Here is an 18771-nt window from a genome sequence, read left to right as displayed (position 1 = left end):
GATTCATAGAAGAGTTTGGGTTGGAAGGGACCTTTACAGGTCATCTAGTCCAACTCCCCTGCAATGCGCAGGGACATCTTCAACTAGATCAGGTTGCTCAGAGCCCCATCCAACCTGACTGTGAATGTTTCCAGGGACGGGGCATCTACCAACCTCTCTGGGCAACCTGTTCCAGTGCCTCACCACCCTCATAGTAAAAAATTTGTTCCTTATCTCTAGTCTGAATCTACCCTCCTTTAGTTTAAAACCATTACCCCTTGTCCTACTGCTACAGGCCCTACTAAAATGTCTATCCCCATCTTTCTTATACACGCCTTTTAAGTATTGAAAGGCCGCAATAAAGTCTCCCTGGAGCCTTCTCTTCTCCAGGCTGAACCACCCCATCTCTCTCAGCCTTTCCTCACAGGAGAGGTGTTCCACCCCTCCGATCATTTTCGTGGCCCTCCTCTGGACCTGCTCCAACAGGTCCATGTCTTTCCTGTGCTGAGGACCCCAAAGCTGGAGGCAGTACTCCACGTGGGGTCTCACCAGAGCAGAGTAGAGGGGCAGAATCACCTCCCTCGACCTGCTGGCCACGCTTCTTGTGATGCAGCCCAGGATTCAGTTGGCTTTCTGGGCTGCGGGGGCACAATGTCGGCTCATGTCTAGCTTTTCATCCACCAGTACCCCCAAGACCTTCTCTGCAGGCCTGCTCTCAATCCCTTCATCCCTCAGCCTGTATTGATACCAGGGGTTGCCCTGACCCAGGTGCAGGACCCTGCACTTGGCCTTGTTGAACCTCATGGGGTTCACATGGGCCCACGTCTCAAGCTTGTCCAGGTCCCTCTGGATGGCATCCCATCCCTCAGGCATGTCAGCCACACCACTCAGCTTGGTGTCATCTGCAAACTTGCTGATGGTGCACTCAATCCCACTGTCTATGTCATTGATGAAGATATTAAACAGCATTGGTCCCAATACGGACCTCTGAGGGACACCACTTGTCACTGATCTCCATCTGGACATTGAGCCATTGACCACTACCCTCTGGATGCAATCATCCAAACAATTCCTCATCCACCAAACAGTCCATCCATCAAATCCATATCTCTCCAATTCAGAGAGAAGGATGTTGTGGGGGACCATGTCAAAGGCCTTACAGAAGTCCAGATAGACGACATCACTAAGTGATGCTCACACCTGAGTAATTTCACTAGAAAAAACCCACAAATTTCTTTTCCTTCATTTTGTGTCCAGGTGTTTGGGCTTTCCTTGAAAGAGAAGTTAGTGTACGGTGAATTAGGATGGCAAATTACAGCACTCCAGCTACAGTGTACAGATTTCCCATGTGCATACTCTCAATATGCATCAAAGCAACTCTTTGCAGTGTGGCTGCCTTTCCAAGGTGCACCATGGAGAGCTTCTCTTACAACATGCTAAAATGAGTTGACAGGAATTTAGCTCACATTTACACAATAAATACGGATCCTAACAGCTGGTGTACTAAGCCCTACAATATCTTGGAGCTTGTGTGAACTAGATGAACAGGGCAATACTAATTCTCACCACCTATGAATGTGGCCACTTTTTTATCAACTTTAGCATCTTCCTGAGCAGCCAAAGGAAACATCAGTGGTTTTTTGATGTGTCCTCAGGTGGGTTTTAATGTTTTTTCTATTGCAGTGGTCTTTTTAATTTCATGACTGCCTCATCCCAGGTTCTAAAGAGTTTTTATATCTCTCTCTTCTGCTGTCTCCTATACTCCTGTCTTGTTTTGGATGCTTTTCTCCCAACTCACTTTCTGTTCTAGAGCATCACTGAAGGAGGAGTCCCAGTGGCAGGAATGTCATTGTTGGTTTTGTTTTCTGTTCTCATCAAGTCACAGATAATCCTTTTGGTCTATTGGCAGCCTGTGTGCTGACACAGCATCCCTCTGGTTTGGTTTTATTTTGTTTTGTTCTAATTTCCTGACTATCTGCACTGCCCTGATCCTCTATATCCTTCAGTATTTCTCCTTCCTCTCTGCAAGAAAAAAAAAATCTGGCATCTTTCCCTCATCTTCCTTTGTGAACACTGAGGCAAAAAAATTAATTTCATTTTTTTTGCAATATCTGCCTCTTCTGTCGCTAAATTACCCTTGTCATCTCCTAAAGGCCCTTCACTGACCTCTTGTTCCTCCTGTACTTGAAAAACATCTTAATCTCTTCTTGCAATCTTCCTTTTGTCCGCCACATACCTCCTTTTCCTTTCCTTATTTTCCTCTGACTCTTTTCTTTCATCTTGCTGCTGCAATCTTTGCGCTCCACATTCTATCTGATACTTTTCATTACATGGAAATGCTTTCCAAAGTCCTTTTCTATTCCTCCTGGGTTATCCCAGCAAGGGACAGAAAGTCCTTGAATCTCAGTTAACCTTAATACTCCCTTTAAACTCATTAAAAGAAAAAAAAAAGAAAGCCTGGAGATGTTTGGCATGGGTGGGCCTTCAGCAAAGCTTTGTTTCCTGGTTTGAGTGCACGAAGCTGAGGGGGTGATCGAGAGCCCAATCCTGTTCCACCTTGTAGAGGCAGAAGCCTTCACTCAGGTGCCATGAGGGAATTCAGGGGAAGAAATCAGGTTCCTCAGCAGGAACGCAAGCACGTCCCTGCCTGCAGCGTGGACCTGCCTCCCATCTGCTCTTGCTGTGATTTCAGGTGACTGCAGAGTCCTTTTTGGAAGGTCCCTGACATCACCAGCTTGAAGGCAGATGGCATTTGCAGGCAGCCTCAGCACGTTTGCCATAATAAAGGCGAGCCAGAATCACACAACTGGGCTGAAAGGATTCACCATAGGGAAGCAAGGACAGGAAGATAAGTACATCCTCCCTAGGATTCCCCAGGTGGGAAGGGACTGAGCTGTAAAATGGGCTCATGTTTCAGAAGACTCAGGTTTGCTGGGGCTGTCACAAACATACTCTGCACTGCACTGACTGAATCTGGGCATAATGCGACTGAAGTTGTTCTATAATTTTCAAATTGGCCTTAAGTCATAATCCTGGAAAACGGCTCACTCATTAAAAAAAAAGATTTTTCAAAACAAGAAGGAACCACTGTGACCATCCTCATGTGTCCTCTTCCACCAGTTACTGCTGCAACATGTCCATAACTTCTGGCTGAGCTACCGCGTCTTGGAAAGACATCCCTCTTGCACTGAAACACTGGTAGCCTTCGGGGCCCTTACCAAGTGATGGAAAATTCATCACATCCTTACACAGTCACAGTGGTTAATTACCTTTCTTGTTTAGAAATATAGGTTGTCTCCATTCTAGTCTGACTTTGTCCAGCTTCAGCTTTCAATCCTTCCCAGTTCAGTGGGGACATGTCTATATCCCCTTGTAAGGATCACATTGCTAGAGTTCACGTGTCGGTGATGAGCGTAACAGAGATTTAAATTATTCATTATTACAAAAAATCTGAACATTCTTATTATTGGTAAAACCATTCAATTTTTGCCACGAATCCTGTGGTCTCAATAACATGTGGCAAGGAGTTCCACAGACTAAAACACTCGTAAATCTGCAGAAATACAATTTATCTGCACCGTGGGTCTACCTGGAAAAATGAGCCCCACACAAATCAACCCATTGGAGTGACAGAATGTAAAAGGGACTGGAGTAAACTGAAGGGCAGCAGCAGTACCTGGAAATTAGGGATGGGGTTTAACGTTGGCAGCCACGCTGATCTTGGGTTTTCTTGGTAACGGAAAGGGCCATTAAATGCCTGAGTAATGGCACTCAGATTGAAGGCACACACTGCTGAGGCAGCTATGCTGTTTCTGGAAAAGGGGAAAAAAATCTATTTAATCATTAGAACATTGACATTTTCATCATAACAGACATCAAACTCCACTCAAATAAAATACATGTAAATTGCTAGGTAGATGTACAGTGATACCAATCTCACAGGGATTAAAATAAATAAATAAATTGTAAAATGCAGATGGCTTGCATGACAATTTTGAGAATGAATTTTAAGCTTGGTTTTAAAATGTCTGTGATTTAAGGGCCACGGAAGCACTTTGGACAAGAAAGGTGAATACAGTTTAATTTGCATGGATTATTTGTGTCTGGTTTTATTTTTATTATTTTAACAACCCATCTATCTTTATTCATTACAAACAACCTAATTTTTAATCTCTTGGTGTTTCTCAAGGTGAAATACTGTTTCTACAGGCTCCTGAAATCTTCAGCTATAAAACAGATCCCCTAATATTTATATATTTTTTTTATATATATATATAACATAATAAAATACACATATGCATGCACATGCATGCAGGGGAAGGGAAAGGTTGACAGTGCAAACCAGGCTGGTTGTTACAGCAGCTCAGCATGCAAAAAGGTCTTGATAATATGTGAAAGCCTCTGTTTTCAATGATCACAGTTCACTTCTTTGTGTTCCCAGCTGGGAATAGCATCTGTCTCGGGCAGGCTGTTCACCATGCACGCACCAGCCAGGGGAGGCATGGCTAGGGAAATGCCACTGCAGGAAGGACTCTTTGGAAGGGAATTCGTTTTAGGGATGCTCCACTGCCCAGTCAGACTCGCACACAGATCAGTCGGCCTTTGCTGTCCCATTTCAGCCACAGAGGACCCATTTCTGGCAGGCTCAGCTCCTTTTGCCTCAAGAGGGTTGGAGGGCACCTCCCAGATGGTGAGGGCACCTCAGGGACGCCAGCCCAAAGAGGGACGTTTGCTAAGTGCTAACCTGAAATTCAAACCTGCTCCCAGCTCTCCCCTTCCTCCCTGCTTTTTTTTTAAAGGAAAAGAACTACGTTTAGAGAAAAAGATATCAGACTAAAACTAAAAATAGGGCTAGCACAAGAGACTGATTCGTCACGGTGCCTTTTAAATAACTCAAGCCCTTCTGTATGTATCTTTCTGCTAATTAAAGCAATTTGAATTCTCTGAAAAGAACACTTTTTTTTTACTAAACCAATAATTACACCCTCTCGCACAAAAAAAGCCTTGCTCCACAATCCCTGGCTGGAAAGCAGAAGAACAGATTCTTTCACAGCATATTTCTTCTGAGCAATACAACATCAGGAAGAACTTCTTGCTTTGCCTTCCCTTTCTCCGCTCCTGCCCCTGCCTCTTCCATCCCTGGAGTGATGGAGTAGCTCACTTTGAACATGTCAAAGCAATGCCGGGCGAACCTTTCTCCGCTTTTGTCTGAACACCACTGACGCAGTGCATGCTCGCAGATGGCAGCTCTTAAGACAAAGCTAATGATGGATGACAAGTAAATGCCTTGAGGCACACATGGAAAAAAAAAGAGAATGAGAAAGAAAATGAAAAAGGAAAAGAAAGAATAAAACCCCGCTAGTCTAACAAAAACACTTTTTTTAAAAAAAGAAAGGATATTTTTAGGGCTTTGCTAAGGACTCCAGAGTTTAGCCCTTTCCCTTTGTAGAGAGGAGAACAGAAAGAGGTTTTCCATGAATCTGTGGCCCATTTTCCTTTCCATCTGTGGCCTGGCATATTTCCCATCCCTCCCTATGAAAAGTTTGATCCCGATCTCAAGCCAGTGACATCAACTTGTGCAGCTGGCCCCTGTGTTGCCCTGGTGTGAAGTGCAACCTCCTTTATTCCCACCTCCTACTTCCTGGGATTAACTAGGTGGTTTAGAGAATGGGTTAAGTCAAGGAGGTTTTAACATTGTCTCCATTACCTCCCAGAAAAATTTTAATAAAACTTCTTAAATATTTCATCAGCAGCTTCCCCAAAAAGCTCTCTTTCCTACTGATTCAGCTGGGTATAACATAACATGAAGCAATAAATCTATATGTGGGTGTTACCACAACCACTAATACCCCTTTGTTATAAAATGACCCTAAATGCATTAAACATGATCCTTCCAAAATAAAAATACCTTTAAACAAAAAAAATCATAGTTTTGTGGTGCATCGGTATTCTATTATAAAGAAACTCAGGCTGGAGCATACATCAACCCTCTTTGGTATGCAGAGCTCATGCAGCATGATATAAGTCCCAGTGGAAGTTAAAAGAATAATTACCATTATTTCTCTAGTCGGATGACAAATTGGAACATTTTCTCTTTGAACTCTCAAAAGAACATCATGTTGTAGACCCAAAACGCTACTTGATCTAACTTCAGCTATTATCAATAACTCATTTCTTCAATTACACAAATGTTATATATTATATTGTCCTCCGAAGATACAAGAGAGAACGTACACCTGCAACGTATGAAGAGTGACTTAAGTGTAACCCAGAGGAGATGGGTAACACTCATCATGTCTCACGTTACACCTGGGAGACAGAAACAGCAGACGAGAACTCTTCAAACCAGAGGTAGCTATGTGTCCCCCCTTATATTCCAAAAACTATACCAATTTGGTAAATGTAATACAGTTATTAACAATTTTCCCATTTCCAACTTCTGTTCTTGGCTGGATGAACAGACAAATGGATAGATAAAGCATTACCACTATGGGCATAAAAGTCCTCTCTGACTGAAAAAAGAAAAAGTGTCATCTCAAATGCCCAAAGCAGTAGCCAGGCTTCCTTTTAATGTTCAGGAAGTTTGGCTAACATCCTTTAAATGTTTTTAGAGAATGACTCATGCTCCTTTCAATCCCAGGACAGATTTTCCCCAAAGTTCACAGTCAAGGTGCAGTGCTCAATCATGTTTATTTTTTCTAGTTGCTTCTCCACTGGCTCACTTTTGACTGACGTTGGCAATGGTAGTGCACAAACAAAACATGGAAGATGGACAAGGGTGGCCAAATGCTTACCTACTTCTTGGCCTTTACAGAGAGGGAAAAACATTCGGGCTCTGTTGACTCTCACAGTGAAACTTCCAACAGTGCTTTAGCTCAGGAAGTTGGGGCTGATGTTTTGTGACTTCAAGGGCTGAAGTTCAAGCCCTGTCACACCAGCAAGTGACACATTAAAATAGGAAGGCCTGTACTTCAGTGGGGCTTCACTTTGGTTTGCTGCAGGCTTCTTGGGACCAGAGTCTTATTCATATTGAACAGTACTCCATTGCACACAAAAACCCCAAAGAAGTTGGCTACCCAGCATGAGAAAGGCACTTTGAGTGTTTGTCATGTGGAGTAACTAACTCAGATTTTCATTCTCTAGTTTACACATCAGGGTAACACCCCCCTGGAGAACATGTATTATTGAAACTCAATACCACGCAGACTGGTTATAGCTTGAAACTTATCATCCTAGCCTTGGGCTTCAGAGAAAAAGTTATTTGAGTTTTCCTGACTTAAAAGTATACATTATGAGTTTTTTAATATATTTTTTAATTAACTCCTCTTCTCCTTTCTGCTTTCACAGCTACACTAAATCATTCCAATTACAAGTTTTTTCAATATCAAGCCAAGAAGAGGTGATTATGAAATTTCAGAAATCATGCCTTCCCCTCGGAGTTCCAACGTTGTTTTTGATTTGTAGACCTGAAACAGTCTGTAGCGGAGGTACAGTCCCCCTTGGAAATGTCAAATGCTGTGTAGCCCTCATGACCTTGCTTCTATAAAGTGTTGTTCAACAGCAATTTATGTTGATTTCAGTCTAGGCTGTTGTGATCCCATCTGCCTCATTCTCCTCCTTCCAGTCCTTCTCTCCCAAGCATATGTGCCTGTCCATCTCATGGGCCAGCCCCAATGCTCACACAATTGTGTCCGATTGTCCAGGCAGTTAACCTGGCTGAAAATTAATTACGTTTTTCTGTTGGGTCATTTTTAGACCAGCTCTCTGAACTACACAAGTAGCATTGCCACTACAAAAAAGTCAGAAGTCTGTCACAGCCCAGGTTTATATCAAATTAAGTTACCCTAGAACTGCACAGTGCCCTTTTATGGACTCCAGGAATCTATGAACCATGGATTAAAAACATTGTCCTAAAGGCTGTGTTGCCATGATGGATAACACAGACGTATCTATTCCTTCACATTAACCAAAGGATCTTTCAAAAACGAATCCTCAGACTGCCTAAGAAATCAGGACATTGTCAGTCTCAGACTGCTGGGGATAGAAGAAGGGCAGTAAAACCAGTGCAACTTACACATTAGTAGTGAAGACACCATAGATCAGATCTTGTTCAGGAAGGTAGAAGGTGCTTTGCAATTCATTATAATAGAAAGGGATTTCTCCAGCACGGGAGCAGTTCAGCCTGGCCTTCATGAAAGTTGTCCATGTGTCCTCCAGCAAAAATCTCCCTCCGATATCATTTTTGCAAACCCTTGCCACACGAGAATACACTGTTTTCCCACAGTCATGTTCTACTGCATTCTCACGGAAGAAGAAATAGGTGAACAAACCGATGTCATAGGCAGCAATAAAGTTAGGCTCTGAAAAACAAACATTTGAAGAGATTTAGACAGGTCAGAAATCAATCCATGCTAACTGACTTGCTCAATGCATTGCACTGCCAGCTCCCTTTACGCAGGCTGTCAAAGCTGGGACCACAGGGAGTTTGGAGTCAGCAGAGGACATAAAAACAGTAGATGGGAATAATGATATATGGGGATACAGCACTAGTTCCATTTTTCAGATCTTGGAAAGACCCCCTTTGTTTCCCCACTTTATTGGCAAAGCTGCTACTGATTTCAGTGAAAGCAGAGTTCAACACTTTGCATATGCATGACTATTCTCTGTACGCATTTTACAACATAAAGCCTTCCCATTGGGTTCCTTCACCTATTCACTTCTGAAGTGCACCTTATGATGTGTTAAATATGCTGCGTGCATCCGCCTGATTCCCCGGACTGCTGCACTGAAACATTCAACCTACTCTCCCAGCACAATCACATCTGGCTTTTATCACGAAGCCTTTCCAGCTTCTAGGCACAAAAGATTATCTTATGTCCGTAAAACAAAACCATGCCACAGACCAACAGTACTGAAGCAAGTTCTCCTTAATTCTTTTTCTCCTAGAATTATTATTATTTTCACAAGAATTCAAAAGAACCTGGAATTGGTTTTGTAGTGAATATTTTAATTGGGTGTTTAACAAAGCTTTAAAGTGTACGGTCTTTCATCCCAACAGTTACTTTGGCAAAGGGAAAAGATTGGCCAATGAATAATATTTGACTAAACAAAAAAAAACCCTGTTGGTTTTATAGGGTGCTTTTACAATGTTCATTTCTGAGTAATGCTCAAAGGAAGAAGAAAAAAGGAAAGTACAGAATTCCTTTAATGCTGCGGCCCAGGAGTGAAAGGAGAACAGAGTCATGGCAGAGGGAGAGGAAGGCAGGCTGATGCTGCTGCAAGGCAGGTTTGGGAGGCAGATGATGGTACAGAGGGTAGGGCACTGCAAAGCATCTCCCATCAAACTTCTTCCTTCAAAAAAACAGTGAACCTTAGCGGGACTGTTGTGATCACCAATCTGACCTTCTGTCTAACACAAACCAGAGAATTTCACCCTGTAATTCCACCATCGGATCCTGTAACTAACAGGTGAATTAGACCACATCTTTCAAAGAGATCTGATCTTACTGGACAATGTCATATGGCTTTACATCCATCAGTTTCCTCGGTGACTGGTTCAAATGGCTAAAGACTGCCCCAGCTGCAACCTACACTTCTTTTTCCATTTGACATTATCTGGTTTCAGCTTCCAATCACAGGCTCTTTTCATGACTTGTCTGCTAGATTAGAGAACTTTATCCTGCCAGAAATCTTCTCTTGATATAAGTACTTCCATATCATGAACAAAACACCTTTTATCTCCTTTTCAGACAGATAAATAAATTGAGCTCCTTAAGTCTCTCACTGTGAGGCAGGCTTTCCAAGCTTCAAATCACTCCATGGCTCTTCTCTGAATCATCTTCAGGTTTTCTGTTTCTTGTTGAAAAGTGGCCAGAACAGGATGAAATTACTTCAATGTCACCAATGCTGCGCAAGGTTATAAATCCAAGAGTCATGTTAGTTTTTCCAATGAAAGACTAGAAACTCAGTTTCTGTTTGTCTTTCCTTAAACTCCCTTGTTCCAGTGTGACTTTCTTCTGAATTCTTCATTCATGCACAGACAAGAGGCACATATTTCTAATGAGTGTATATGGGTTACGCTGCTTTTTGGTCTTAATTCACAGTCTTGCCTGATGACATCCTTCTCCTAAAACTCTGGATCTCCATACTGGCTTCAATATGCCTGCAGAAGACTAGTTCAGTCTCATTAAGCTCCAGAGAGTGCACAGTCCCACTGCTCAGATCTTTGACTGAAAGGTCCTGAAATCCAATGGAAAGATTCTGAACATCTTGTCAACTTACCTGGGTCAAAGGAGAGAGGGGGAATATTGGGGTCTCCGTCACTACAGTCTGCTCAGACAAGATGTGCTTTTCCCCAGTCAGATGGGGTGGACTCAGTGCAGGAATTACTGGTTGAAATTCTATAGCTTGCTTGATGCAGGGTATTATCACACTGGGGTAACAGCTGCTTTTAATAACTATAAATCCACAACAGCATGGGTTTACATGGAACATAGCTCACTGTGAAATTTCTCATTTTCAGACTGATTTTGCACTGAAACCAACCATCTTCAGCTGAGTCAGTGGAAGTAGAGGGTGCTTAACACTGTGCAGAACTGGGTCAATAATATGATGCTTTAAGTTCATTTTGATCTTCAAATCTTTGAGTGGTTTTCTTCTAAAGGATGTATCTAAAGGATACATCTAAATCCCTGTGAGATGACCAAACACATCCTTTAGATGTATCTAAAGGATACACATAAAAGGATGTATTTGGTCATCTCACAAGACAGAGACCCATATATATGTTAAGTAGCCTGTAAGACCCACTTTCCATATTCTAAATCAACTTTTCTAAAATATTTCCAGGCTCTTTTTAAACATCTTCTAAGCTGCATTGATTATTGCACCGGAAGCCCTTCCCCATCGTAACTCTGGATCCCAATACGAAAACAGAGGAAAAGATTTACAAGCCTGCCAAGTTGACTTTAATACAGCTCTTCCTCAGATATGACCCACATGACTTTACCATTGAGCCATTTGGAGTTGTATTGTGCTGTCCTAAGTGGGGGAACATTTCCAAGGCTGCGGTAAATAGCAGGATCCCGTCCAGAGAAATCAATTACAGTCGCAGCATAGAGTTCTCCTCGTGATGTAATCACAGCTGTCGAGTTATGCCGGGGGTCGTATGGGCACCGAGCCACTCCATTAATTCTGTCAATGATTTTGCTAAGATTTCCTACCTGTATTTAAAAGGAGAGAGGAGAGAATTTAAAGAGCATCTGGCTTTCTTACTGGTATAGACAATTCAGTTTGCCCATGGCTACCTACGAGCAAAACGCTGATTATAAAAAAACAGGCGGCTATAAGAAAGTAATGCCAGTGATGACTGTAAATTGATCTTTACATCCATTGTTTGCCAACGTAAGAAGTTGTGTCTGAGCCTCATTTATCCTATTGCTTTGTAAGAAGGGTAATTCCCCTGCCAATAAATTCTGTAGGCCCCAACCCATTTCGTGTAATCAGGTGCTCCTGCTACTAGCACAGGTTTCTAATCTTCCATACACACCTCCTGAATGTATACTGGCATTAAAAAATATAAAAATAAACATTGCTCTGGACCTCCTCCTGCCTCCCTTGAATCCAAAGGGTGTTTGCCTTTTATTTTAAGGAATCATTCAAGTATTCAGTTCAGGAGGTGCTCACAGCTAAGCCTGTCTATATTCCCCATTTTCAGCAGCATATCCAAGGTTTACATGAGCAGCACTTTGTCCAGATCCAGCTCACCCATAACACAAGTTTTCTGCTCCCCACCTGCAGGTGCACCCACTGCCCCAAAGCAGCCTAAAGGGGCCCAAAGAACAAACCCCAAACTATTTCAGATCAGCGACATTTGGAACATATTCTCTGCAGCCATGATGCCCTGCCAAATGACTGGCCTTCCCCAAAGCACGTATCTAGCCCTCTTATCACTGCAAAAGAGGCAAAACAGACCTGTCGACTGGAACACACCGGTGAAAAGGCATTGGTACCACAGGTAAAAACCTTCTTGCCATAAACAATCAGCACACGGACATAGTTCTGGCACTCTTCCTATAGGGACACAAGACAGAAACAAAGGATTTTTGAAAAGGAGACTGTGGGGTTATTTATTACATTAAAAAGATTACCTGTATTGCAGCTGGAATACACCTCCCTTAGCTCTCACTCATGCTGAGGTTTGTTGCATCAAGCAGTGCACAGCTGTAGGGAGCTAGCGGTCTAAGCGAGCAAGCCCAATTTGCTGGTTATTTCTCAAATCATAGCCCTGCACAGTCCCTGGATAGGATGTTATCCATCAGGTTGACTCTCTATTAACTACACAAGAGCCTCTTTCTGTGCTCTGCTTAGACTGGAGGAGGAATCCTCCTTCTTTTCATGATGATACTTCTGACCTGTTTTACCCAGTAATGCTGCAGCTTAGAACGTTACCCAGACACAAACTCCAGTGAAGGACAGCGGGTCCATCTGCACTATAATTCACACCGTGCCAGCAGGAAAATAGCAGGAACTTCTCTTTAATAGGCCAGGCTGGTCAGGAGAATCTTGTGCTTGAACAGATTGTTACTTCCTGCCTCCCACAAGGATTGTGTGCTCAGGATTTTCCATGGTAGAAGGAGTTTCAGGCCTCTTTCAGGCCAGGCCAGTGAGAAATAGCAAATCTCCTCTTCTCAGCTGCGTGACTATTTGCTGGTACAAATAGGCAATTCCCTCCACATGCCAGTCCCCATAGGTCTGGGGCTCCAGATGTCCCACGCTGGGGTAGAGGTGGCAGCACAAGGCTGCACTTGGCTCCCCCCCCCCCCCAATCTCCTTCATGTTGTTGGAGAGAGCCCACAGCCTCTCTTTTTCCCCACAGCCTCGTACCCAGAGACCTGTGGACTGCAGATCAGGCTACCTGAGCGTCTCTGGGGAGTTAAGCCACAGGGCAGGAAGAGGCCACATAAGGCAGGGACTTTCTAACGTGGCACACGGGGAATGGGAGGTGCGAGACTAGCGTGCAGCTCCCGCAGGCAGCGCAAGAGGCTTGAGAGCCACCTGCCCCAAGGTTCATCCGAACAGCCCCAGTGAGAGAGCTACTGAGAGCCTGGCACCAGCCTGCCTGCCCTGGGCTCTGGGGCCACCTCAGAGGACAGGATATGAGCGACGGCTAATGACTGGCACCCACAGGGCTCCAAGCGAAGAAAGGCTATTATATTCTACTGTAAACAGAAAAGGAAACTTGTTAAAAAATAACAACCTCGGCTGGGTTATCCTGGCTGCTTTGCTTTCCTCCCTCCAATAGATCATAATTTGCCACTAAACTGAGCCTACAGCTGCAGACACCGCTTCTCCTTCTGTAAGCAGCAATCACTCTGCGAGCTTCCCTGTCTCGCAGCCCTCCACGCTGTTGATCATTTCCCTGAAGACTTCATTTGCAAGATTCAGCAGTGTAAAAACACTCCCTATCATCTGGAAAGGAGGAGGCTTGCTTAGCTAGATTACGTGCTATCTCCTTTCATTTGCTGTATGGAAATCAACTCGTTGAAGGATGGCATTTAGCGAAAACCCACCAGTGTTAATCACAGACAAGCAACTACATGGGCATGACATGTGGGGCTTGCTTTTGAAAGGAGAAGATCAGAGGGACTGTACCCCAGAGACAGCCCAGGAGCACTCGCCCAGCCCGGGCAGAGGCTACAGAGTGCCACAGAGCAGGTGCTGCCAGTCTTGAGTCTCAGCAGGGGTATTGGGAATCAGACACTTAATGCCTGGCACCTGAAAATGAGAGCTTGAATTCATAGCTGGGTCGATTCAGCACTTCTTATTTCAGAAGCAGATCAGTCATGGTGACTGTGCATCAGTCTATCAAATAGGACCTTGAGAAGCACTGTCCCACCTGCTGTGTGTTGAGAATAGAGGGCTCATCGCTTCCTTTAATAAAATAAAGGGCTTGCCAGCCTCTCTGTCCTCTCCCATCACTGTCGCACGGTGCTGTGAGCCCTGTTAGCTATTCCCTGCCCTAGAGATGTCTGCATTTCATGAGTGGGTTAAGTAATTCCTCTTTCTGTAGAGCACAGTTATTCAATCCCACATAGGATTAGGCCCACTATATATTTAACTGCAAAGTACTAGAAAGTCTTGAGGGGATGCTATAAAAAAAAAGCTATGGGCTCCTCTCCCAACAGGGTTTTGTTTTCAGAATATGACTGATTTGGCATCTAACCCAGAATGCAGCTCTCTACCCAAATTTCACACAATAAGAGAGTACCCATCTGCTCCCTCTCCACTTCCACCTTTCTCTGCTTTGTGCAGAGTCTGAGCATAGCTTCTGACCTAAACCAGCTAATACCATACATGTTGCTGGGCCCTTTCCTGCCTAGGTACTTCAATATATTCCTGATTGAAACTCTAAAAATGCAGAAATCTAAAATCATAATTTGCAGAATTCCCTTCTTTGCACAGAGCTATATTACAGATTAACAAACTTCTATTTCTATAAAAATCTTCCCAGCTGAGAAGATAGCACACCAAAATGAATTTCTCTGCAAGGTCATGTGCTGGATGGTCTTCTGGAGTCTACTGGCAGTGATGCATCTGTTGCACACTTCACTCCAAGGCACAGTAGCCTGGGTTGGTAAGGATGGTGGAAGCTGGTAAAATATTATGTAATTTTAGCCTAATTAAGCATGGTTTTATTTGTACCCATTCAGTCCAATGCAGAAGTTATTTATTGAAACAGAGGAGAAACCACACCGAGCAAATATATCTGCTGCTGTCCGAACCTGCACCTGAATATTTAATCTGTGACTTCCAGCCCCTTCCTAACTGCTCTAGCAAAGAGCAAAGGAGCACAGTCAGTATGGAGGAGGTGTTAGATTGGAAACATTTGACAGCTGATACTTTTGCTGGGTGCACCAAGCCCACTAATTATTTCATTGGCTGTAAGAGGCAGAAATTGGGGTGAGTAGCGGACGCTTTCCATTCTGCTTAGATAACGATGCCTCTAGGCATGGGCCATATCCAACCATAGTTATTCCTATGAATTAGCTGAGTAGGCGTTTTCCCTGGACCTGCCTTACTGATGGTGGTAACAGTGCTCCATGCTCCTGGAGGAAGAGCAACGATAATACGTACGTTTCATCCACTGGTCTCAAAGCAATTTATACAGCTTTAAGTAATGTTCCGAAACAGATGTGCATTATCTGCCCTGTTCTCTCAGCTGGGTGAATCAAAACACACAGGTGCTAAAGGATTTGCCATGGTGACACACTGAGTCAGAGGAGAACCTGAAGGACAGCAACAAAGTTCTAACTACCAGACACCACCTCTCTAGCCTGCCTGGCCCGAAGAAGAATACTGTGCTCATCTGACACTTCTCATTGCTGTACCCATCAGTCATGTCAGTCTATGAAAACCTCCAACAAAAGCAAAGAAGAAACCAAACCATTTAAATGCTCCAGCTTGCAGGATTTTTCTCAAGACACTGTCGGTGAGATTTACATTAGATCCTCTTTCTACTCTATTCTCAAAATAACTATCAAGGAACAGCCTCCTCTCTGTGTTCTTTAAACCAGCGTGGATTTGCTCTGAAAAGTCATTCAACATGCTGCTCTCTGCAACAATTTGTAGCTGAGGCAACTGGTTAGTAAGATGATCTCACAAACCCCTACAGAAAATAGGAGCTATTTAATGTAGTTTCTTCCATGTGGCTGGAAAACTCTAGGCGTGCAGGAGGCAAAATTCAGACAGGCTTTAATATAGCCAGAAAATCTGGCAAGCTTGAACCCAGCTCTGTCCAGACGAGACAATATTTGGATCCTGCTCTCACATTATGGAGCAGACAGTTAAATCTGTGTATGATCAGTCTGCAAATCTCATCACCAGAAGATATTATTGGGATCAAGAGATTAAGGATTTAAATAAAGGGGGAAGACTGGGTATTTATATGGTTAATGAGAATAACCCAGTTATATTAGTTGGGATTATTATTAAATATATGGCAGAGCTGATATAAACCTGTGGCCCATCGCCAGAGCATTAAGCATATCTCCGATTTTCCTACGAATTCCATGTTACCCACTTTCAGGTTCTTGCTCCTTCCTCAAAATTACCTGGTACTGGTCCCTTTTTTGAGATAAGGCCTTAAATTGAGCAGATACGACTTTCCTCCAGTCTAATGACCCTTGTTTTCCTGGAAAGGAAGAGTACATGACTTCTAATGCTCAACCCTACAGGGCACAGGGTCTCACAGTCACTAAGAGAATGAACTTCGCTGAAACCCCTCCCTGCCACCCCAACCCCAGTTTAAGCCTATTCTCAATTTATTGCAGTTTTTGCAACATTTAGGTTTAAATGAGTCTGTCTGTGAGTGCTGTAATGTCCACAGCTGTAGACAGGACCAGGCCTCTTTCTAGCTCACACAGATGTCAGGCTGCTTTGAAAGCACATTTCAAACCCAAGAACCAAGAGTGGTGCCCTGTTACTCCCTTCATTCATGTGGACGTATCAGCAAATGGAGGGGTTGAACTCCTGCCGGCTTCGGTTTGAGGTAAAATTCAAAGACATTTCCAGGATGCTGGGAATAAGCCAGCTGTAGGTGCTTCTTGAGTTGTTTCATCTGTCATCTCTGAACACTGGAGTTCTGAAATGTTATAAGCCCTTAATCTCATTGTACAGATGTATTTTTCTTTGAAAGCATAACCATATATAGGCATTACTTTAATTGCCCTTTTACTTTCAATAAACCACTCAAGTCCTGTTTTCAGAGATCCCTTTTTAATCCTTTTTTTTTATTAGGCTAACACTATTTCATCACATACTGATATATTTTAATCATAGATTGAAATCACAGTTACATGGTGTATGAGAAAAATAGCTGTTTCAGATGGTCTGCTGTTCTCAGTAAAGAAACACGAACTCCTGGAGCACAACCTGCAGTTCAGAGATCAGCCAGCAGAACTCCATGTTACCCCTTCAATGACATTTTGGAGTGCAACAAACATTTATCTGTTGCAGTTCATCCCAATTTGTTAAAAAATAATCAAGACCTAACATGTTCTCGAGCACTGTTATTAACACGCTTTCAGATAACTATATTTATTTCTTTGGACAAACAATTCTATTAATCAGTTTAAGCCAATACCCTGACCAAGCTGTCTTTCTCCTTTGAGTGCAATAGATAGCAAAGAGAATTGCTAATGATTTTTCCAGCCAAGTTTTCTTTAATGGACTTAAAATCAAATTTGGGGGCTGATTCTGCATTGATAGCTTAGCAGAAGTACTAGGAATGTAGGTTCAGATCTCTAGGAACAGTTACAAAGGGGGAAAAAAATATCTGACCACCTCCCAGTTATTTCTGTTTGCCTGGGGATTTATATGGTGCCTGTCCTACCTGGACGCCTATTATTCGTAAGTGGTGTGGAGATTCTCAGCTCCACTAGATAACCAGAGGGCACATCCTCTGTGTGACACAGAGCCACTTGAAGGCCTGAAACAGCAGATTCCTCCATTAGCTCCAAACCCATTTAGGTGGGCTCTAGCCTTGGGCTAGGATTTCCCTGTAACCTTGTGTGAATCATAAGACCCCCCAGTATCAGGACATCATACAAGAAAAGTAAGAAACTATACTGGCAAAACGGTGGGACAACTGGTAGCTGGATGCCTATCAGACGTTTCTCTTGGTTCGTTCTTGCTCCTGAAGCGTTATTAGTGCATCATCTCTCTCCTGGTTACACAAAGCTCTTAGGACAGCATGTAAGAGCTGGATCACTGCCATTCTCACAAATAGTTCCCTTTCACTTTTTGAAATGACAGTGTGCTGCTTTTGGAAAGTTAACAAATAATTCTGTGCTTAGACAAGAGAAAGACCGAAGTGCTCTTGTTTAGAAAGCCACGACTTTCCATGCCAGGCAAAATTCCTTAGATGTGGTGGATATGGACTGTTATGCAGAGACAAACCAATTACAAACTAGAAGCTGAGCGACTCGAATGAAATCAAATACACCTCTTCACCTTCTGCTCTAACCATCATTCATTTTAACTACAACCTCTGGGTGATATCATTTGGAAGACAAAAAGAAAGGCAGCATAACACTGACTTTGTTCTCTGCACTGTCTCTCAGTAATGTGGATGTTTTACAGGGGACAGTTTTAAGGTGCTGATCAGGATACATTTTATAAATGCTGCAAAAATACAAATGATTACTAGCGGAAGCCCACATGGATCTCCAGAGACATGGCAAATAAAGCATATACAATTCTTTCAGGAAACCACAAGTTTTGGTTGATAAATATGACATAAATGAAAGACACTTTTCTGAGGTGTTTGTTTTAACACCATATGACATATTGCGGAGAGTTAATTTTAAGACCAGGTTCAACAACATATACATTAATGGATTAAAATCTGATAAATTACTGGACTGAGAAAAGTCCTCAGAGTGAAATGATTCACAAACTTGCTACTCTAGCAGGGTCCCAGATGGGGTGGTACTAGCCCAGTATCAACATTTTTCTTAACGAACATTTGTGGATAACCCAAATGTTATGAAAACAGTAATTACCAGTGAGGCCAAAGCCTCACTATATATATAGTGATATACACTAGGCTGGTCAGCTGGACCCACAACCAAAATAAATTTTTGTAAGATATTATGCATTAAAGAGCAAGGAACAAAAGGGCTTTATGTATAGACTGGGAGATTACATCCCAAGACTAGCAACTGTGAAAAGGATTTAGTGGTCACAGTGGCTAGGCAATTCTGCATGATCTCCTATGACAGAAGAGCTTAT

General features: G+C 43.0%; 1 protein-coding gene across 1 annotated transcript in view; it reads right to left on the bottom strand.

Annotated features, from left to right (window-relative positions):
* SEMA5B (semaphorin 5B) overlaps nt 1-18771 on the bottom strand; it is a 275812-nt gene that overhangs the window by 57318 nt on the left and 199723 nt on the right. The window contains exons 8-11 of the mRNA XM_072874250.1: nt 11953-12051; nt 10988-11201; nt 8054-8339; nt 3656-3791 (exon numbers count right to left, since the gene is read on the bottom strand). Coding sequence (XP_072730351.1) covers nt 3656-3791; nt 8054-8339; nt 10988-11201; nt 11953-12051 — 735 coding nt within the window. The remainder of the gene's footprint in view (nt 1-3655; nt 3792-8053; nt 8340-10987; nt 11202-11952; nt 12052-18771) is intronic.

This window comes from Ciconia boyciana, chromosome 10, assembly GCF_034638445.1.
Source record: "Ciconia boyciana chromosome 10, ASM3463844v1, whole genome shotgun sequence".
NCBI classification, from domain to species: Eukaryota; Metazoa; Chordata; class Aves; order Ciconiiformes; family Ciconiidae; genus Ciconia; species Ciconia boyciana.
This window is presented reverse-complemented; position numbering and strand designations above follow the sequence as displayed.